This window comes from Artemia franciscana, chromosome 13 (genome assembly GCF_032884065.1).
Source record: "Artemia franciscana chromosome 13, ASM3288406v1, whole genome shotgun sequence".
NCBI lineage: Eukaryota > Metazoa > Arthropoda > Branchiopoda > Anostraca > Artemiidae > Artemia > Artemia franciscana.
The window spans coordinates 26,759,426-26,782,663 of record NC_088875.1 but is presented as its reverse complement, the minus strand read 5'-3'; the positions used below and the strand labels follow the sequence as shown (position 1 = coordinate 26,782,663).

Sequence of the window (23,238 nt, the reverse complement as noted above, 5' to 3'; positions counted from 1 at the left end):
TTCACCGTGTTTGGATGCCCGAGAAAAAACTTCTATGGAAGGGACAGATTTCCGGAACGATCAAGAATACGATTTTAAATGAGTGTTTTTCAAATTAAAGCATATAAAGAAAAACATTTCAGGGTGAATTGTCCGCAAGAAATTTTACAGGGGATTTTCAGCGAGGATGGATCTGTCTGGAGGGATTCCTCGAGGGGTGGGGGTTTAAGTAGGAAGAAAATTCCACAGAGGAGTTTCCTATGAAGAGGGGTAGGTAATACATGGAGGGTTCAATAAATTTACTGACACTATTTGAAAAATGATCAGAAATTAAATAAAGAACAGGGTTGCTTTTAACTGAAAGTAAGGAGCAACATTAAAACTCAAAACGAACATAAAATTATTTCGTATATGAAGGGGTTGCCCCCCTCCACAATAAATTTCTCTTTGCGTTAAAGTTTGACTGTGAAGATTACTGCCTGGTTGGGATTTGCCGTCATAGGCGATCATATAGGCAGATACAAAATTACAAAATTAATCCAGCTATGAGAACTTCTCAAGTTTACATTGTCAATTTTTTACTAGAATGTCAGTCACTTCCTCCGCATTATAGCAAATATGAATTGTATGTTACCAGTGCCACCAGTGGCACTACTGGCAGTTCTAGTGTAGCGTATGGTAACACGGCTGTGACAGGGCCACGGGTTTTACAAGTTCTATCCTCACTGGTATTCGGACTGTGGGCTTGCAACTCCTGTGACCAGTATGGGTACGTCATGTGTACTTTCAGTGGGGCTTATGGGCTACAGTCTCAAGACCACGAATCTTCTTCTAAATATTACATTTCCTCCGGAAAAATATATATAGCATAATATAGAAAATTCTATCCTATACCATAGCTCTACCCCAGTGTTTCTACTCGGCATGGTTCAAAAAGAAGCAGGGAAGTCCAAAAAATAAGTAGATTGGAAGTAGAAACGGTTTCAAATATCAGTAGAAAATAAGTAGTTTATGCATAAATTGTTTGAAGAATTTGGATAAGAATTAGACTTTCTTTTCGTTTGAATTTCTGCAAACGAAAAATTTCGTCAAGTTTACCGAATCACTTTACGTTTTTATTTCACTGTTCACTGCTGTGGCAGTAATGGTGAAACGACCAAAAGAAGATTTGAAGAAAATCCTGGTTTTCAGATAGGAATAAACCTTAGATGGAGTCATGGATTAAAAATATTTTGCTTCTGACGTCTTTAGTACTTTAAGCATTACGTATGATTGCTCTCTTACAAATAGTTGAAAGACAGCATTTAGTAGATTTCTACCAATCGGCATGAAAACCTTTAACATGAAGTGTGTGACAAAATTATGATCAAGGCCAGCAAGTACTATCACTGGCAAATACAGTATTTTTCCCAGCACCACACCATTCCTACCTTGGTTTCGACTAAGCAATGCCTATTGACAAAAACTTGAGCTATCAGTTTACTAAAAAAGAAATATCGTCTGTAGGGAGGACTTCTAAATACACGCTCACATTTTACATGAAAAGTGGAACAAATTTTATGCTTTAAATGTTATCTAAAAATGTTCTAACCAAACCTTAGAGGAGCTTGAAGTTTACAAGCAAGTTTGACAGGTCAAACACCATCAAAGACTTGATTTTGCTGCAATGTATAAATACATCAGGCATCTTCAAAAAAAAGTTCTTGTGTAGATGACATGTCTTGTTTTCACCATAGAATTCAAAGATGTAGAGATGGATAGGCGTTTCCATTCAAAATTTTGAAGCTGCATCATTCTAGCTCACAAAGTACCACCAGTACACCCAGAACTTACCATCACTAAACTCCTCCCCAAGTGAATTGGGCAAATGGTGAAAAAGTCCTACAACCACCATTCAGATTTTTTATTTATTTAATATTATCAATATAAACCTGACATGCTATGTTGTATATTATAAGCAATTATAGTAGTAAACTATTTCATACCTCCCAATAGTCAGCTCTGTTTCTTGGTGCCAGACTTGAATCCTAAGAAAGTGGCACATGCTTCTGGTACTCGTAAAGAAATTCTGATAGACTGTAAATGGCCTATCCTTCATCCTTGCAAGGCACAATCTAAGATCTTCATCAGTATCACACTCAACAATTTCTTGGCCAGTCATATCTAATAAGCAATTTGTAAATTTCAAAGCCAGATTACTCTGACTCCTTTCAGTTAAAGCTGAACAGCCTTCATTTAAAGATTTGAGAGCAGCAGTCCAACAGTCACCATACATTGGTATCTCTGTATTCTTCGATATTCTTTTATATTCCTCTTTACCAATGGAGAGTTCGTTACTTATAGCAGCAAGATCACCAACAGAAGAATGTAGTGATTGCATTTCACATGTAGCCACAACAATAAAAAAGCTAAAAGCTTTTGGCGTCATAATAGTACAGATTATACCTATAAGAGTAAAAAGTGATCAAACAAAGCCAATACCCCAGGTGATATCATCTTTTAGTTGTCTAATATAACCGTTAAAAAATATAATGGTAATGTTAAATTATTTTACACCTGTCCCCAAACCAAATTATTTGAAATATTATTATTTTAAATCTTGTCATTACAAGAACAGTATTATATAAGAAAAATTAAAGAAAAACCCACTGAGTATGCAGGAGTAGGATGTCCAGATTACTTATAATTTAGTTGGAAAGGGAAGTCTTGCTAGATTGGCTTTACTCACAAAAATCATCTGAAAAATCAATAAACATGATGATGACCACTAAGACTTAACACCCTGTAAAGGAGTGCGAAGAAAACATATGCTTTATTTAAACAAGAACACCAAAAAATGGAAGAACAAAAGAAAGATAGAAAAGAGTGGGAGAGAGAGAGAGAGAGAGAGAGAGAGAGAGAGAGAGAGAGAGAGAGAGAGAGAGAGAGACAGAGAGAGAGAGAGAGAGAGAGAGAGAGAGAGAGACAGAGAGAGAGAGAGAGAGAGAGAGAGAAAGATGAGGGAGGGGAGAGAGAGAGAGATGTCCTTTTGAACAGATCTACCAGACCTAGAAATATAGGAGTTTCAACTGAATAGCATTAACCATTCTTAAGATACTAGCAATTCAGCCTACAGACGACCTGGATTAAAAATATTGTCTTTTGATTTAGATCAACATCCCTTTAACATTCCCTGAAAGTTTCTACGTAATACTGTAGAACGTTTCTGTGATATTGAACAAACTCCAGAGACAACCTAAATGCAGCATGTATTTGATTTAGTTTATAATCACCCTCAACATTCCCTAAAATTTCAACTTAATAACCTTAGCCTGCCTAGAGGTATTGACAATACCTCAATAATCCAGGTTTGGCAACCTTGATGTACATAGTGCTTATTAATTTAGTTTAAAACCCCCCTCAACATTCTTTGAATGTCTCAACTTAATGGCCTTTGCTGCTTCAGAGATTTTATGGATACACTCTTTTGGCAATCTGGATACACATAGTTGCAATTTATTTAGTTCAATACCCCAATAACTTTTTTTAAATAATTTTCAACTTAATACACCCAGCTGTCTTTGACATATCTATTATATGCCCTTTTACCAACCAGGACATACATAATATGTTTTCATTCAGTTCAACGCCACCTCTCAGCATTCCATGGGGGTTTCAACTTAGTACAATTTGCTGTTCCTGAGATATTGGAGATATGCCTTTAAATAGCCTTGCCCTGTGCAAATATTGCATCAAATTCAAATATTGCTGTCAAACAATCAGTTCTTGCATATCTTGGCTAATCAATAAATCTCATCTCTTATTTGATAAAGGTTTTTCAGCATACATTGCTGGTAAGAACAAGCAACAAATCTGCGAATTGTTTTTTTTTTCTGCTTGAGTAATTAGATCAGAAATTTGGTATTTGTAAAAGAGCCACTGTAACTCTAGTTCTTGTTTCTGTCTTCATTTCACTCTAACTTTCCAAAAAAATTAAAAAAGCCTCACCTTCTATTTATTTTGAATTTGATGAAAAAAGAAAAGTTGGAAAATCAGTCTGTTCATTTCCTAAAACTACTTAGTAAATAAAACTCACTTAAAAAAAAAGCACTCTGCTGTGCAACAGAGCTTCTCATAGAGTAGCTCTATGAACATAACTCTATGAACAGAGCAGTTCATAGAGTTATGAACTTATTGATTCCAAAAGATTGGAGGGCAACTATTCAAATTTGCATCATTCATAATGTTCAATCTTCCTAAAGCATTTAAAAATACAAAATATAGCTGTTTTAAAAAAGACCAGTTATTAATAACCCTACAACTGGAATGGTTTTGTCAGGAATGAGATTAGACAAGTACCTCCTACCCTTGCAAGAAAATGCAAACTCTTGATTGATAACACAACAGAAATTGATAAAGTGATCATAGAAAATTTTGCTTTGTTATTATGTTACCTGTCAATATAAATTGCACTTTCTTTTAAAATATCACTGAGTTACATCAAGTCAAATATTAGCAATCCAGCTTTTGCAGCTTTGAACCTGATCAAACATAATCATAATGAATATGAAACAAGACTTGCTGTAGATTTGAGCTGAAAATAGGATAGTCAAGGGAATCACAACTCTTGACTAAGGACATCAGAGAGATCTTAAAAGTAAAGTAGGCTCTATCAAACTAGCCAGATATATAAGAGCAAAAGAAGATCTGTAAAGGGGAGAAATTTCATTGATGTGCAGCACTCTTTATATATTATCAAACTGTACAAGTAAAATTTAGGGGATTGCTTTAGAGCAAGATATTAAATTCTTATGAGAAAAATCTTTGGAAATTTTGGGCGACCGGGGACCTTCATCCCATAAATACACCCCTACCCACAGCCCCTAGGGCAAGGATAACTAACTTTGCAAGTCACACCTTGTTTCCATACTGATTTTTATAATGAAAATGAAGGAGGGGATGTTTGATCACCCTCACTTTTGAAAATAGTTCAGTAAATTTGTAGTTGGCTATATAATTTAGCTAGGATGAAAGTGAAAACATCATTTGTTGCCCTTTTTATGCTCTATCATTATTATAGTAATTGCTTTTGGGGCTAATTGCATCTTGAGCCCTTAAAGCAACCCCAAAGGTGTTTCATTTTTGCAACCACAGAAAGAAGTTATCAATGAAAGAATCAAGAAAGTTATCAAGAAAGAAAGCAAAGGTATTGAAAATTGGTTAAAAACATATCACTAGTTTATCAATAAGTTATTAGAATAAGCAATTACCTTAATTACCTTAAATTGTAGCTTGGAGTAATCTAAGGATTTTTCCTTGTAGAAACTCCAGAGATAATAATATGTGACACACAGATGAATATGTATACTTGACTAGTGGCTTGATGTTGCTGACTTGAGCACTTCCCAGTTATACTTCTATTCTTTTGTTGACTATTTGCTGTTGAGATGGTTCTTAAAACTGTTTGTGGTTTGGTCAGCGATGATATATGGCAGGAATTTGTTCTAGAGGTTGGCAACATGGTTGGTCAGAAAATGGGCACATTGCTGCTCTGAGGAGTAAGTTATGTCTCCTTGTATAAGAATCCTGAAATCCCAGAGGAAGGAGATCAGAAAATGCCTTTGAATTAATATGTTTATGAACCAGAATGGCATCACCCTGTCTTCTTCTATAAACCAGAGTTGGGAGTTTCAGCTTGTATAGCCTTGTAGGGTAAGGGAGTTTTATTTTTGAAATATGACAGAGCATAAAAAAAAGCATCAAATGATATTTTCACTTTCTTTGTAGCTAAATTAGCCTATAGCCTATAACCAACTAAAGATTTACCAATAGATCTATTGTTCCTAAACACAGCCTACTTCATTTTACATTAATAGGCTACCTCAAAAGTGCAAGCTAAACCACAAACCATTTTTATAAAATTGGTTCTTCCAAAAAATTCTTTTGTTTTAGCTAGTTTTCTACTCTGGCTCTTTTCTGGAGAAACCCTATTCTGGTGAACATATGCAAACTCACTTAATTTAGCTAGGAAAATAGTGAATATATCACCTGATGCCCTTTTTTATGCTTTTTCCAGATTCAATAATTGCTTCTGAGACAAATTCTATTTTGAGCCTGAAAGGTAACTTATTATCTTGTGTATGGTTTTCATACTATCATACTTAGGCTATTTTACTGTAAACACTGGAGAATTGAAGTTAAACCTTATGTAAATACCAAAACAAAATAAAAATACAATACTTGAGAGTCAAATTTTAGCAATAAATTTGCAAATTAAGGAGGGGGTAACCAAACCTAACACCTTTTGACCTTAGCTTGGTAATACAGGACCCAGAGATCAAATCATGCTGCAGGAATGCACTGCAGGGCCAACACAGGTACCTTAGTAGTCAAGAAGCATTGTTAATTCTTAAATAAAAATAAAAAAAAAACCTAACCCCTATCCCCTAATTTGCAAATATACAGGCCTAGTCCAAATTACATAGGCCTAATTCTAATGTATTCTGTCACCTGTCATGGATTTTTACACTAAGAGTAATTTAGGCCTAATTGTTTCTTAATACAGAAAAATAACAGCAGTTTGTTCTCAAGTTTTGTACAGCATAAACTTGAATGTTGGCAGCATAAAACATAAGTACTCAATTCTCTGTGATATTTCAGTGTTACTTTATCAAAAATAAAGAGGATACGCTGGTGCTACTGATTCTACTGCCCATTTCTAGTCATGGTTGCAGCAACACCACTACCTTAATAAAGAGCCAATCATGGTTAGAGAAATACCTGCTTGACTAGTTAGAGATCCGAACACAATTCATAGGTAACCCTCAGACTCCAAACATAAACACTACGAATATAGATCTCATTTATTGTTGAGTCTAAGTTACACTCATTTTTTGCAGATTCATTTCTTATAAATTTATTTTTCCGTCTATTTAATTTTCAAATTCTTGGCGTAATATTGGCCTGCTGTCAATACGGCGTTCACTAGCACAATTTCGCTTATTGCAATAAGCTATATTGAACGCGGGGTTGATGCTGATTCCATTGCAGCGACAGGGACTAGCAGTGAAGCATCTTGGTCCAATATTAAATTTAACGTAGATACTTTGTACACAACAAAGTTCACTTTGTTTTTGTTAATTAATAGTAAAATGTATATTTCTCTATATGAAATTAAAAAGCATAAACTATTCATGGGAACTGGCAGGAAGGGGCCATGCCCCCCCAGGAAATTTATGACAATAAAGTATTTATAAGGAACCCAAACGAAAAAGAGCATGATAAGGAAAACACATGGAAAAATGTGTGTTGTCCCATTGTTAGCTACCTGCCAACAGATTTTGACCCTTAACTAGGAAAATATATTTTCTTATTTGTGACTGAGTAACCCATTTCCAGTTTCCACAAACACCTTTTTCTATGTGGTTTGTTTGGATTAAAAATAAAAATCAAATTTTTCATAGTAATGGATGCTAATTAAATAATGATCCTTGTCAATAACAAAAGTATAAGTGCCTAACTATTGATAACATCAATTCAAAGAACCCCTTTTTTATGGTGATCCTAAATATATATTTGTTTATTATTAATTAGTACACAAGAAAGTTCATAAAATTATAGAAAAAAAACAAGAAAAACAACTTAATAATGGGCAAAATATGTCGGTATATATATCGGTAAAAATATGCCGTCAACTTTTCTTTGAATTGCAAGAGCACCCATGAGCTGGTATACAAAGCAACTATAATGAGAAATGTTTCCCCAGAACAGAATGCTGAGCATTTCTATATTAACCTCTGAACGGATACGTTTTTTGTGTTTTATTATAATTCTTTTTCAAGGAGTGATTTTGCTTATCTAGTTGTCACTTTAAATAAGATTTAACTTTTGACATTTGTGAAGTATAAAGGTGTCATTAATATTGGTTTTAGTATTCAAAATTAAATTAAAAAAATTAAATTGAAAAATTTTATTTCATTGTCATAATCTTAGTTTAAATGTTTTACTTTGGTAATGTGCTACTTTTTACAAACACTGAGTCTAAAGGCATTAAATATTTTCGTGTTTGATAACTTGAACACCAAGTTCATAGCTATTGGTATTGTTAAAAAATATCCGTCCAACGCTTCGGCAACACTAAACAGAACTAAATACTGGGAATTCATATCTTAGTTTTTATGAGTAGGCCATCTTTTGTGTATTTTTTGTAATTACTTACTTTTTTCATTTTTACATACCTTAACTTTAATTAACATACTGTTCCTATGCCTTTATAAATTTTTTTGTCTCTAAGCTTCATTAGATAAAAAAAAGATTTTCACAGCCCCCCCCCCCCCTCAAAGATGTACCCTCAAGACAATTCGATTCTTGCAAAAACTAACCCCGGACAATTACCTATAACACGTCCACACGTAAAATTGGATCAGTAAAGAGGAAGTAAGAAATGTAAAGAAATTTCGTATAGGTATTTTGGAAAATTCACTCAGTGTAAAAATTTTCCCTGAAAAGTTCACCCGTTGGAAACTTCTCTCTCCATCAAAAATCCTCCTCATACAAAACCCTCCCAGTGGAAAATTCATCCTCCCCTTCCCACCCAAAAATGTATGCATACTTTTCAATAACTGATACTATACGTAAACAATGGGCAAATTTCATAACTTGAAATTCTTTCCCCCGGATCTGTATGGCGGTCATTTTATCTTGAAAGACTTAGCTATTGGGTCTTTCAACTATGTTGAATGAAACAGCTATCTCAAAATTTGAATCAGACGATTTTGGGATAAAGGTGGTATGAAAGGGGACTGAGTTACCCTCCGATTTTTTTGGTCACTTAAAAAGAACACCAAAACTTTTTATTTCCGTCAGAATGAGCCCTCTCCCGACGTTCTAGGCCCAGTGGGTTGATATTTATTGAACAAGAGCTGAAAGCCAAAATTGGATAAAAAGGTAAGTCACTCCCATCCGGACATTGTACACAATTTATATTCAGTAATATTTTAGCCCTCAGATATTGTTCAAGAAGGCGAGCTTGAACCACAGAGTTCACCATGTCAGATAACATTTTGACCAACTCTTACCGTTTTCATCAACTGGCAAATATCAGCTAATTTCTTAGGATATCGGAAAGCTGACTAAAAATTAATAACTATAAATCCTCCAATTACTAAAGACATTATTTGCTATTAGCTTTACCCGAGAAAAATTCTTATCAGGTCCAGTTCTTACACAGCTCCTATCCAGCAATACTTTAACCTGTAGGAATTGCTCAGGAAGGGGAGAAAATAAAGAGTACGAATGTGAATATTCTGTATTATCAGACAACATTATTTTCTGAGGCCTTTCCATTTTCTTCCATTTGAATATGTCAATTTAATTTCTTTGAATGTCACATTAGTCCAAAAAGCTAAGAAGCAATTAAGAAGTGCTAATTAATTTACCTTATTTGAGTCTCTAATTGCTATATACTGACGGCTAGCAGGTGTCTGGACAATTAATTGGAATCGAGAAAATATACGAATTTCCCTATAGTCAGAATAATTATTTGAATCGGAAAAAAAAAATTCGATTCTCAAAATCTCCAATTTATTCCACCGTCAAGTTTTATTTTCTAAAATAATATAGGTGTAATTAGGTTTCTATTTATTATGCAAATAAACCCATTACTTGAGATTTTTGTAAATCTGTGTTTGTAGATGTGCAATTTTCTTACAATTATGTTGGCTTGCGTCAACACAAGCCCGGGCTGAGACTTGTTAGATTGAAATTTTTTTTGCAGAATAAATTGTTAAAAATGTAATGAAAACTGTATCTAACCAAGATTAGGAATTGCCTCCCATAATCTTAACGATTAAGAATTGTACTCTTCTCAGTAAAAGTAAATTATTACTAGAAAAAAATTGAGCAACTGATGTGGAAATGATGAAGTAAACAGAACAATGAATCCTGCATGGTCTATCGTAATTCTATTCGTTTGCCGAATTTCGTAATGAAAAGAATTCACTTTTGATTATCACGTTAGAATTGGACTGCCAAATTGATCAAATGCCAAGGGACCTACTCTGGGGGAGGGAGGGGGTGTTAACCACCCTCCTCCCTTGGAATTCAATTTTTTTGGAATTTTTGAGCGCTTCTTATGCAAATTATCATCCACCCCCTCCCATTTACGTGCCTGAACCTTGATGTTTTATTCTGTACGGAAACTTGCTACTAGAAAGTAAATAAAAAGCTTAATTCATTAGCCAAATAGAGTCAACAATCACTTTTAGGACAAACTTTCTTTAATATTATAATGATAAACAGTTCGCCGGGAGAATGAAACTTTCAGTTATTGTCGGGATTCCATGTTTGAGCAGATTTCTCGAAGTTGTAGAGCCATTTACAAGTCTCTTCAAAATATCAAGGAAAAAGATGTTCAGAAAGCAAATTTTTGCCTCTTTACTAAATAAACATGCTTTGCTGAAAGTTTAATTTGCTGGTTTTCTGTTGGCTTGAAAGGTTTAGATTTAAAAAGACAAAATCATTGATTTCTCACTAAAAAAAAAAAAAAAAAAAAAAAAAAAAAAAAAAAAAAAAAAAAAAAAAAAAAAAAAAAAAATCAAAAGAAGAAATAATAAAACTGAAATCCTACTACTGCTTGTAGCAGCTTAGCGCAACACGGACAAATCATTGATTTCTCACTTAAAAAAAAAAAAAAAAAAAAAAAAAGAAATGATAAAATTGAAATACTACTACTACTTCTAGCAGCTTACCGCAACACCAAGCCACCTGAGGCTAACACAGCTATGCACGCTCCTCTTTCATCCCAATCTATTCAAAGCTTCTCTATTTACACTCTCCCAGGAATTTCCAATTCCCCTTAAACCTTTGCTTATGACATCCTCCCAGCCCAATCGAGAACGACCTGCTTTCGTCTAGCCTTAGACGGCAGGCCAAAAAGACAAACTTGGGCAATCTGTCATCCCCTTCATCCGCAGAGTACGTCCTAGAAATCTCAACCTTTCCCTCAGCGCCCTAGACAGTGGGATTGAACCACACTTTTCGTACAGCCTACTGTGTGAAATACAGTCAGTATACGGTAATAATTCGTAGACAATTTCTCTGTAAAACATCTAGAAAATTTTCCTTCGTTTTTCGGAGCGCCCACGCTTCAGAACCACACTTGACCAGTCATCACTGTAGCTTCAAATAAAACTGAAGTGACTGTTACAAATATGTTGGTATCTCTCAGAAAGTTTGGACATTATTGCTTTTTCAAAGTTCAAAAAAAAAAAAAAAAAAAACTGTTTCCAATATTGTTGATATTACTTTTAGCCTTTTATGGGTCTGAGGAGGGGAACCCTTCTCTTATTTGTACGGATTTATTTTTATTTTTCAAATCCATTTAATATCTTTTCGTTTTTGATTTACATTTCTTCAAAGATAGTACTTTCTGCTCGTTTTAGATTTAATATATGATATAAGATAGTTCCTTCAACTTTGCAATGTACTTAAATGGGAAAACCTTTTTTTTTACTTACTGTTTGTTTTGAATTGACATTGTTTCTGTATATGTACAACTAACAGTAATGCTGGTTCATAGATATGATAGCAGTTAATGCTAATTAATTGTAGAGTCAAAACCCTAGTAGTGTCACACTCATAATCGTAGTGGTGTCATCGTCTAAAGGGGAGTCGTCTTATAATAGTAACCATACAATGAATTTAGCTTTCTCTGTTGCAATATTATCCTGAGATTTGTAATCAACAGCCTCAGAAATCCTTATACATCTGGCGAAAATCCAGGGGCCTTTTTCAATTAGCTACAAAACATATTTGATATTGAACTTCTATTTTGTAATATTAGCCTCAGATTTGTAGTAAATAACAGCATAAGTCCTTAAATGTCAACGTTGCCAGATACCAAACACAGTTTGTGAAATTATGCATTTGGTATGTTTTACTTTAATAAAGTTACACTGTAATATTTATTTATCTCACAAGGACTGTCCACAAGGACTGTGGGGGGGGGGGGAGCTCCCCAAAGGAACTATATATTGCTGTGACTATTTTTTTTCAACAATGTATATTAGAAAATGAAAGTATAGTTCGTAATTCCGAATAAGCACCTAATGAAATTGATTCGTACTCCTTTTTTTCTACCTTTTCTTTTTCTCTGCCGCGCACAAACCAACTAAGAACCTGATTTCTCAAAATCCATGGCAAATTGAAAAATTTCTCAATTTTTTCAAATCACGATTTCTTAAAATTCACATATATGCCATCTATCAGCAAACAATAACTGTCATGTATCAAGATTGAAATATATGTATATATTTGTTTGGAAAAAGACTCAAGAGAAAAAAATTCCATAACAAAAAAAAAACATTTAAGATATTCAATTTTTATGTTGGCTCTCGTAATGACGGGTTATATTGGAACTTGGCATCACCAGTAGTGAATCTTAGCCATTTCGTACAAGATATACCCCGGAGGAAGGAAAAAAACATAAACGTTTTCACAGGTCTAGCTGTTTCTTCATTAGGATGATTACACTTTTTTGCCTATTGAACTTGCTCCAAGGTTGCTTTACAATGACCTGAAACATAAAAGAAATTCCAATGTGATGATAGTAGAGATATAAAAACGAACAAAGAAACACAGGCATACTTGAGGATAGAAAAAGATCTAAAACGGAAAAGACTTGTTGTACACAAAAGAAAAATTTAAGATGAGATATCTTACGATTTCACTAGCTTTACCATTAGGTAGAGCACGTTTATTAGCAGTATAGAAGACATATGACTAAAAATAAGCGACGCTTTTATCAAAAAATACGTTTTGATTTGAACACCTGAAAAACGAAGTCCCGTCAAGAACCTTCAGTGACAAATTTTTGCTGTGATAAATAGTCTCTTTGCTGATGCTTAGTTTTGCATCATATAACTCAAAGAAAAAGAAGAAGAAAAAAGAATATGAAAGCCATATACTAAAGCGTTTTTTTTTCGTATTTCAATCCAGAGAAAACATGCCTTAAAAACCAGAGATTAAGCAATTATCAAGTTTGAAGGGTTCCAAACAGTATGGTATAATGTAGGCTGAGCAACCAAATTACAAAACAACAAATGATAACGTTTAGATTAAACCATCATTTAGAAAAAAAAACCTCTAAAAAGACTAAAAAAGACCTATAAGATTTTTTACATGGCGAACTTGATGTTACATTTTCTGGATCTAAAAATTCTTTATGTGTCCAACATCCTTTGCAATGAAATTTATTAGTAAAAAATAATAAAAAAAATAGCAATTGCATGCATACTTTCATACATTTTAATAAGGGACTACAATGATATTCTATGTATTGTTTTTTTATTAGGGATCCAAGAAATGGGCAGATATTTTACAGAACAGCTTAAAACCTTCATTCATTGGACCAAAATGAGCCTAATATACAGAAAATTGTTATCTCCCCCCAAAAGGGCCTGTAAACGGACATAAAAAACTCTTTTTTAGTTGGCTAGAAACTTCTGTCCTTAAGTCTTTATACTTGGGGAGTCCTATTGCATAAGATCAAAAATAACATTTGATTTCCCCAAAAGTAGGGCCCGAAAAATTATCAAAAAAACGTTCATTAGGACTGTGCAAGGTGCATACTGTTTTGAGCAATAGTAAATTGAGTGAGTTAGATAGCAGCTCCTAACCGTTACCAATCAATACAACAAGGCCGATAGCAATTTATAAGGTAAAACCAGTAATAATAGCTCTTCGCTACATTATAGAGTTGTTCTCCTACGTTACTTAAACCTTTAGGATTGTACCTACGCCCAACTTAATCTTCCAGCTGTGATCTTTTCTCCTGCATTTAGAATCTGCCTTTTGTGACAGCGGACCCCGAGAAATCGGTTTCAAGACTTAGGGCCTAATCCAGGCCAAACTGAGTAATTTTTCGAGCCTTACAAGCAGAGGAGGATTGAAGATAGAAACTTTGGTAACACTTCCTTACATTACTGAAATTTCCTTTCACAAAACACTAAATATATTCAAAGTTCAAATATATTCAAAGTTTGAGGGGTAAAAGTGTGGCTATGGAAACATCTCCCAAGCCCTTACTAAGACTATACATACATCCTAGAAGTTTGATTGATGTAGCACAAGAGCTACCTAAGTAAAACTAATATTCTTCTCTAAGTTTACTTTTTACAAAACTATTATCTAAATATGGACTAGGAATAATTGTGAGACCAAAAGCCCAAGCCACCAATAGTAGCGAGAGATGTGATTCATACAGTGTGATTCATAGTGATTCACAGTGAGCATTTCGATGTAAAAACATTAATACAACCTATTTCAAATTAGAAAAGTATCTAATTTCAAACATAGTTACTGTTTCAATACTTACTGATAAAATCAGATACTGGTTCATTCTCTAAATCTCCTTTTAAAGAACCTGTAATTTCTTCATTGCTAACCATTGGTAAAAATAATTTGACAAATTCTGGTGTATAAGGTGGGGATACTATGTCTAATACTTCCAGCACAAAATACCGAATTAGAGAGACGTCAGTTTCACATCGTTGAAAACATTGTTTAATGTATTTTATTACAGGTACAACGTAGCCACGGCTTAGTAGATTTACCATCCTATCTAAGAGAGTCTTGCGAAGCTCCAGCTAAAATTAAGTTATTTTATTATTGGGCAGTACGATACAAAAACAGTTTCAAAAGAAATGAACACTACCTCAATAATTAAAACAGTTCAAAAACTACTTCAGAGTTCACGATATGTCACATCATGTACAGTAAAAATACGTTTAATACAATTACGTAGTGTTTTGAAGAAATATACATATATAGCGAAAAGAGCACAAATGCTATGCAATACAGTAGAAAAACAAAGACAATAACGACAGAAAAAAGTGATGAAATTACTTGTTGTTATTGGACAAGTCCCAGATGATAAGCTTAAAGACAAGGATTTGGTAACTGCTACATACTATTGTGTATGTCAAGTCTTCTGACTTAATCTTCACCTTGATCTCTTTTACAACAATCCCCTAAAGATGATGTTTTAATCTCTAAAAAAAAAATTGCCTATAAGGAGATTAATAATGACAGAGAGAGAGAATATGAACTAAATACTATTTACAATAGTTTATTAAAAAATAAGTCTAATCAAGGAATGCTTCTAATAGTGAGCAAGATAAAACGATTTTCAGAGCTCCAATCCAAACAAGTTTGAACTTTAAAATAACGTCAAAATGAATTAAACTTTGAGAGAGGTGATCTTGCTTTGGCTCAATTACTAATAGAAAAAAAATTACTTAAATTTTCTAACATCAAGGTACTAAAATGCTTTTGACCTATATATGACTTTAGTTGATTCAACATAGACTCTAAGTAAATTTTTATACTAAAATACTTTTTCATTTTAATAAAATCACATATCAGAGGACAACTCGGACACACCAAATACTAGAGGGAAGTCACGCTGCCTTGTGTTTCTGCTCATCACATTTGATTTCTTTAAAAACAACAGCTACAGTTAATCAGATGTGAACTTTTTTCATTTGAAATTGTTACAATACGAATGGTACAATTCGTATTATGGTAAAATACGAATCTTCTGGTATATTTTTATTATAATTGCTCCTTTCTGACTGAGATATTTGTTCAACTTTTGGTTTATTGAAAATTTTCATCTGGTACACATTAATCTCCTTCGTTGCAATTTTAGCTGGAAAACTGGTACGCTTTATTTCAAAGCGTTGGCAACGCTGTTTACAATCAGTTTTTGACAAACTGGATGCTTGTTACCCTGTTTATGGACATTCCATATGCTTTTAATGCAAAGGAATGCTTAACAGCCTTTAGAAAGTGCAACTTTTCAAACGTTTTCGCACCATCTGCAACTTTTATCAATGAATTTTTACAAGGATATAAATACGTATCAAACTAATATAATCGTCATTCGATTACATTACTTTATTTATTGATTATATTATTATATCATGTTAATACTATATCATATAATATTATGCTATTTATCGTCATTTGATACAGCATTTGATTTTAATAACCAAGCAAAACACCGATATTCGCTTCGAACATAGTTTATTGTTATGTTCGACATTCAAACCTAATTTGTGTTTAAATCAAATATTCCTTCGAATAGATATTAGAAGAAGACTACCCCTAGGATCTATCCAATGAAGGTGAACACCATCCAACGTTGTAAATAAGGACCTAAATACATCAGTTACACTTTTTTCGGCTAAAGCAAGCATAGTTTTACAGTCAATGCAAGTACAGAAACAAGTTCCCAAATAGGCTATTACAGGAACTAATATAGCAAAGTAGTATTAGAATTTTATGAAAAAAAAAACAAAAAAAAACAAAACAAACGGCAACTGCCAACTAAATCGATATATGATAGCCGAGAAAACAATAATTGAAAACATGCGTAAATAATAGAGTTTTACTATCCCCCCCCCCCAATAAGCTTTTGCGAAAATTCTTTATAACATTTTCAGTCCAAACATATGCTTCGTGTCTATGTTCCCCAGAATGAGGTCCTGAGTTTGAAGAGCCAAACTCATTAGCAAGAAAACACTTTCAATTAAATAATTCTCTTGTTGGATTCAGAATTTCATTACACAAAGTTATTAAAGCGATACTGAAAATAAAATCTTTGGAAAGTTGCTAGTTAAAAATAATCACTACATAAAAAACACCCCTTCCTCCACTTAAGTACTTGATATATGGATTTAATAAATATTAAATATACAACTTCTCATTGAAGTAAAGTTCTTACTTCCGACACCTCGGAGCATGTTCATTTATTAAGAGGTCAACTTGTCCTATGAATTAATAATTAGAAAAAAATTAGTTATTTCGTATGAAAGTAGAGATTGGCGTCAAGACTAATAAGGAGGGTGATTAAAGGGTGAAAAGCATTCCTAATATTCAGCCTTTGCCTTTCGAATAGTATTAATTTGAAAAACTTTTCCACAAAACAAGTTTTTCAAAGAAAAGTAAAGATCTCCATTAAGCCAAAAATGAGCAGAAATAAAGTCAAATAACCTTCTGAGTGTATAACTACCACAAACCACTATCAATAAATAAATGAAACTCAAAACGAACAGAAATTACAATAGATAGCCGAGTCAAACACAAAATGAGCAAAAATTGACATGCGTGGGGCCGATAAACCCACTATCTTCTCAAGACAAAAACATAATTTGTGCTTTCCTGAAAAGAAAAACAAACAAAAACAAATGACCGTGCATTGTCAGCTTAATTGACATATATTAGTCAATATTCCTTAAAGTTTTGATAATTTTTTATTAATGAAAATAAAAAAGAGTGAATTCTAATGTCCAGATTTCATGATTGTTATTGAGCCTTTTAGATACATATGAGAGATTAACGCTCCATTGTTCCTTCGGACAATTATATTTTTAGTTCAAATATTTTCAAAGGTAGTCGGTACCTAAAAAACCTAGTTACCGAACGGCTATACTTGTAGCAGTCGCATATTTTTTCTAAAGCACTAATAATACGTCAGGGTAAAGAGATGAGAATCTAGGGGAGAGGCAGCCCCCTCATATTCACAATAATTCCCACTCAATTCAAGTTTAAATGTCACTCCTTACTTGTATCTGAAAAAAGCTAAATTTGATTTTTTTTTAAATGAGAATGGTCATATCATTGCCAGAATTATAGGTGGGAACAACGGGAGCATAAGTTTGCTGAAGTTCTGTCTTTTCGATAATTACAGAGAGCGTTATAGGTAAAACTTTCGTTAAATTGACCTCTTTTCAATTTTCTATGAAAATTAGTTCGATGCGAACCCCTACCCCCTCAAAGGAATTCCGAGGCGGGAAGGGGGGGGGGCTTAAATGCCATAACGTGGGCTTTCAGGCTAGAACTTACCAACTTTCAATGTGACTTCCCACTCAGCATAGCTCTAAACAAACGAGAGGGATCTTTAATATTACTCTCAAAAATTTTGTGACGGCGATGAAAAGTGAGATATAAAAAGAGGCTTTTGAGGTTTCTAATCTACATAAAAGATCTAAATCTTAAATGAATCGATTCATTGAAACGAAGCTTTCAAATTAGTGTCAGTATTAGCCCTTTATTATCCAATGACTAAATAATGGAAAGCACCACTTCTCAGTCGTATGTGTTTGGATACAGAGATGTTTAATTCAAAGCTTAATAAATTTTCCTCTTGTCTTTCATTGTAACTATTAAAACATACTGAAACAAAATTTAATTGGGAATGGATACTTGAACTAAAACGTCAAGTTCATCTTGACGAGATTCAAACAGGTTAACGAGTAGTTTAAACACTTGTGGATGTAGTAAATGATTAACAGCAACAATTTCATCGAGGAGTGCCAAATGAAGTGGAGTATGATCTGTAGACAATTTAAAATATGATGGTTCTGTGACTGTCACTTCAATCCATCGAAAAATTCCAACAGACACTACTGGATATCTAAAATAAAACAAAAAAGTGATAAAAAATGGGAAAGCTCAAGCAAGCCCTGATAACTAAACATAGAGAATGTAAAAGTTTTTTCTGGTTGTGTTGCGAGAATAGCGCTTTAGTTTTGTCCAGTTTTTTTTCTTGTTTTTTTTTTCTATGCCAAATATTTCAATTTATAGAGAAAAATGATATAGGTCTATACTCTGCGGTTTCTACGGAAAATATGGACATCTGGTTGAATTGATGAATACGACACTATATTTTGGACAGTTGAGCCTAATTGTTGCCCGGGTTAAAAAAAAAAAAAAAAATGGTCAGAGGCTGTAAAGCGTGAGCTAAAGGCCGAAAAAGCCAAAGCTGGATTGATGAATATGACATTGCATTTTGGACAGTAGGGCATAATTCTAGCCTGGAAAAAAAAAAATGGTAAGAAGCTATAAAACGTGAGCTGGAGGCAAAAAAGACTTAGTGATTCTTCGTCATCCACCTCTCCCAATCACCAATTTAGCAGAAAGGTAGGCTTCTTGTACTTTTTTTTAAAAGCAAAATAATGAAAGCATCAGGATCTGTATTACTGAAAGGCACTAACATGACCTATAGTTCTTTCAACATTTAACCTAGCCCTACCCCAGCTTTTCTGCACAAAGGAAGGCTTTTTAATCCTTGTTTGAACTGGATTTAGGAAAGAGATTTGAATACGTATTATTAAAAAATAAAGTTTGGCGTTACACCCCGTTGCATCCCCCGTCCTTTCCACCACCAGCTTTCTGTGGAAAGGTAGACATTTAACAGCTTATTCAAAATATTTAATCTCCATGATTGAAAGACCAAAGTAGGCCTGCGAAATCTCTAGAAATACTTCTAATCCTCGATCAAATATTCATTACAAAAGTAAATTTCAATTCTGAGGCTAAGCATCGCAACCTTATATGCTGCAATTCCAGAAATAAGAAGCATGTATTAGTTTTTATGGGATTTGGTATTTACCAAGTGACACATAGCGATCGCAATTTCTGTCGGTCTGTCGGTCCCGCTTTTGCTATTTTGGGCACTTCCAGATAAGCTAAGACGATGAAAGTTTGCAGGCGTATCAGGGACCAGACGAGATTAAATTAGAAATAGTCTCTTCCCTGATTCGACCATCTGGGGGGGGGGAGTGAGCGAACAAAATAGTTGAGAAGAATTTTATTTGCCGATAAAACAAATGATTGTTCTTCTTAAGTATGGCTTGTGGTCTAGGGGTATGATTCTCGCTTAGGGTGCGAGAGGTCTCAGATTCGAAACCCGGATCACACCTATTTTTACATGAAGAAGATCCTAAACTGGATATGCGATCAATGTAGCGATCGCTGAAAGTTGGTAGGCGTATAAGGGACCCGACCAGATTAAATTATAAATAGTCACTTCCCCGATTCGACCATCTGGGGGGGAGGGGGAGTGGAAGGTCGGTTAATTCGGAAAAATTAGAAAAAATGAGGTATTTTTATCTTACGAACAGGTTATCAGATCTTTAGGAAATTTAATATTTAGAAGGACCTCGTGTCTCAGAGCTCTTATTTCAACTCCCAACCGGATCCGGCGACATTGGGGGGAGTTAGAGGGGAAACCGGAGATCTTGGAAGATGCTTAGAGTGGAAAGATCGTAATGAAACTTGGTGGGAAGAAACTCTTGGCTCTTATGACCTCGTCACAAGTGCAATATGAGCTCTTGGCTTTTCTTGTTTCTTATTTTTGGGCAAAGCAATACAGTATTAAGGCAAAGCTTCTGTATATAGTGAATTTTAAACATAACAACATTGACTGGGTCGGAAAAAAGAATAACGGTGGTCATGAGAAGATACAGCCCTTTCAAGATATTGATGGAAGAATATTGCTTGAACGAAAGAAAATCTTTTAGGGAATGAGAAAAAATTGTTCATTTTTAAAACTTTGAGGGGTTTCACTCTGAGGCGCAATACTTTCGTTATAAATCTACCGGTTTTTACGAATATAATATTTGTCCTAATTATATAATGTTGTAATTTTTCATTAAGACCATAAAATTCAATGATCTAAAAAAAAGAACAATCAGAATTAACAAAGTAACAAATGGGGCTGAGATAGGTTTCCACAGCATCAGTAGTAATGACCTTTTTCGAATCATTTTCTTGACTTGCAGGAGACAGCCGCCGTTCTTAAATATGAAAAAGACTACAAGGACCCTCGAACATACCGACCGAGATCAATGCCCCACCACCACTTTGTTAAAGCATTCGATAAATCTACATACCGAAATGAAAAATGGCTTTTGAATTTATTGCTTCAACCACCACCTAAACAATTTGCTGTAATGAAAGCAAATTCAACAACAATTATGAATGAAAAATTATAGGTGACAAAGTCTCTCCACAGGCAACATTGGATTAGCTCTTTCGTCTGAACGCTCAAACTTGGATCCATGGATCAATGGGGCCTCAAAGTACAAAATAAACACTTAAAATATTTGTTTTAGAGGAAATGCTCAATCGTTTGCCTTAGAAAAAAGCCTTACACCTTCAATGTATTACTTTTTTCACCTTTTATTTTGTATGGAAAGAGTGGTCGCAGAAAATAGGGAGGCGAGTCATTCCATTGGAAACATGAAGTTCTAGTATGCCTTTCGAGTGAACCTTCCTTTCTAGTGTAGCGCTCTAGTGGCCTATTTTGTGATACCCGATTTTAAATCTAATTTGCCTTCAAGATTGTGGTCTTCTTAATAAAAAAAAACATAAGGATATAAGTTTCGAGCCGATCAGGAAAATATTTTCTTGGCCTTTCACCACCCCAGTTTTAGAGCAAATCAATTTTTGTTTATTCCTCTTTTACATTACCATCCCTTGTGTCCAGACACTTAGCGATACAAGTTTATACCTGACGAGAAAAAATATTTATAGTCTTGTTTAGGAGGGGCTATAAAATTGTCTGTTAATTAGATTCCTCTTTGCCAAGGAACTTACGACTCTAAATTTTACACTGATCAAGAATAAAACAAATTTTTGACCTGTTTCTGAACCCCCATCCCCTCCCCCACAAAAAGATCAATCGTTTAAGCCATGAGTGCGATCCCTGAAAGTTTAGAGCCAATCAGATACCCAGCATAGATAATGCTTCCTTTTCTTTGTAAAACCTATATGTAAATAATTGGTATTAGCATTAGTTAGGGCCCTTGCTCGAGGGCCTATGGGGGCCATGCCATACCTGGAGATACATTTATTGAAATTTTCAACTATTTTTTATAAATAGCTATCGTAAATTTTTGATCGGATACTTGATGGGTCACATAGGAAGGAGTGGAGGGGGGTAGAAAAAAGTCACATGATGGGAGGTGTTTTACCGTCAGTCATTTACGACTCTTGAAAAGATCACTAGGACTTCCAATTTCCAATCAAATGAGGTTGCAACAAACAGAATTAAGTCTACTGTCCCGTCCCTTTCCTAAACCTTATAGAAGTTACTTCGTCATCTGAACTTAAATGAAAACCAAATATATTAGGCGGCACAATTTCCGATCAAGTGAAGAACGCCAAAGTTTCTATGACTATCCCTTCCAGATTTAGTGGCTAGTGAGAAAGAAAAGTGACTGAATTATGCATTGAATGCGGGAGGCTTTTTACTTAGGTAGCGCTAGTGCACTGCCTCTGATACATCAATCGGTAAATTGCTAGCTTCAAAGTTTTTTTTTTCCCAAAAACACTAAAACACAATTCGACAAACAACAAAATGAGACATTTCCTATTTTAAGAGTGTGCTACACTTTTAGAATAATGAATACTGTGTCATTGATGAAATATCAATAATGCAATAATAAAACATTACGAATAATAGCTTTGGCGCCAAAAAATGCAGCTTTTGACAAATATTGAAACTACTGCCCAGGGATAATTCAGCTAAAGGGGTGGCAAGCTTTCTAAATGTTCGATGAAGTTTATTGAAGCGTTTACTCATCTTTTTTTATGAAAAAGCACCGAGTACATAACAAGAATTTTTGATTCTGTTTATATATATATATATATATATATATATATATATATATATATATATATATATATATATACGATATTTATAAATCATATTTACATTTTATAAACTACAGGAAATCAAATGAAGTTCTTTGGACTGTTTTGCTGCCTTAAATTTTAAGTTAAGCAGTTGCGGTTTAAGTTTTTAAGATGCGGTTTAAGCAGTTTAAGTTTCTGCATTTCCTCCTCTCACTGGATACGGAAAAATTCTTTTTTGGAGGCTTTGGAATTCTTGAAGAGAATGCAGGTATCTTAATTATTCCAGCCAACTATATTCCGTTGTGGTGAAAAAATTCTTATTTTAGTTTTCTTTTTAACAACAGAATCAATATCCTATTTTTCATATAAACAAATTGAATATTTTGTAAATCAAACATATTTACAAGTATCTTAAACTTTTTTAACAGTCAAGAAAAACCTGCAATTTTTATTTTAAAAGTGTGGTTATTAGTGATAGTAATTCTAAAATAAATTTACAATTAGGTTAAGTTCTGTTGAGATTTCTATAAATGCTTGTTTAAAACATTCCTGCTTGAATAAATTCAATACATTGATAGAATTTGTTGTTTTATCGTTTTTTTTCTTGTTTTCTACGTATTTTGCAGTGTAGAGACTATATTTAAAAACTAGTTTTTAAATTAGATTATATTAAAAAAAGTTATCTTAGTACCAAAAAAAATTAATAATGACTGGCAGAAAAAATGGGTTGGGGCTTCCTAATTACTAGGTTGCCCCCAGAGAGAAGCAGGATTGGGGGCGACAGAAAGTTCTGAT

At 33.9% G+C, this 23,238-nt stretch overlaps 2 protein-coding genes across 5 annotated transcripts in view; both read right to left on the bottom strand.

The window, feature by feature from the left end:
* LOC136034734 (uncharacterized) overlaps positions 1 to 23,238 on the bottom strand; it is a 119,049-nt gene that overhangs the window by 43,488 nt on the left and 52,323 nt on the right. Inside the window, exons 1-3 of one of the 4 annotated variants that reach the window (XM_065716105.1) lie at positions 6,739 to 6,910; positions 5,229 to 5,544; positions 1,965 to 2,424 (exon numbers count right to left, since the gene is read on the bottom strand). In XM_065716105.1, the coding sequence (XP_065572177.1) occupies positions 1,965 to 2,407 (443 nt within the window). In that variant the 5' untranslated portion in view covers positions 2,408 to 2,424; positions 5,229 to 5,544; positions 6,739 to 6,910. Of the gene's footprint in view, positions 1 to 1,964; positions 2,425 to 5,228; positions 5,545 to 6,738; positions 6,911 to 23,238 lie in introns of those variants that run through there. The other 3 variants (XM_065716104.1, XM_065716102.1, XM_065716103.1) reach the window with 3 other exon arrangements.
* LOC136034732 (negative elongation factor D-like) overlaps positions 12,252 to 23,238 on the bottom strand; it is a 58,934-nt gene continuing 47,947 nt past the window's right edge. Inside the window, exons 8-10 of the mRNA XM_065716101.1 lie at positions 18,226 to 18,436; positions 14,333 to 14,603; positions 12,252 to 12,532 (exon numbers count right to left, since the gene is read on the bottom strand). Coding sequence (XP_065572173.1) covers positions 12,498 to 12,532; positions 14,333 to 14,603; positions 18,226 to 18,436 — 517 coding nt within the window. The 3' untranslated portion in view covers positions 12,252 to 12,497. The remainder of the gene's footprint in view (positions 12,533 to 14,332; positions 14,604 to 18,225; positions 18,437 to 23,238) is intronic.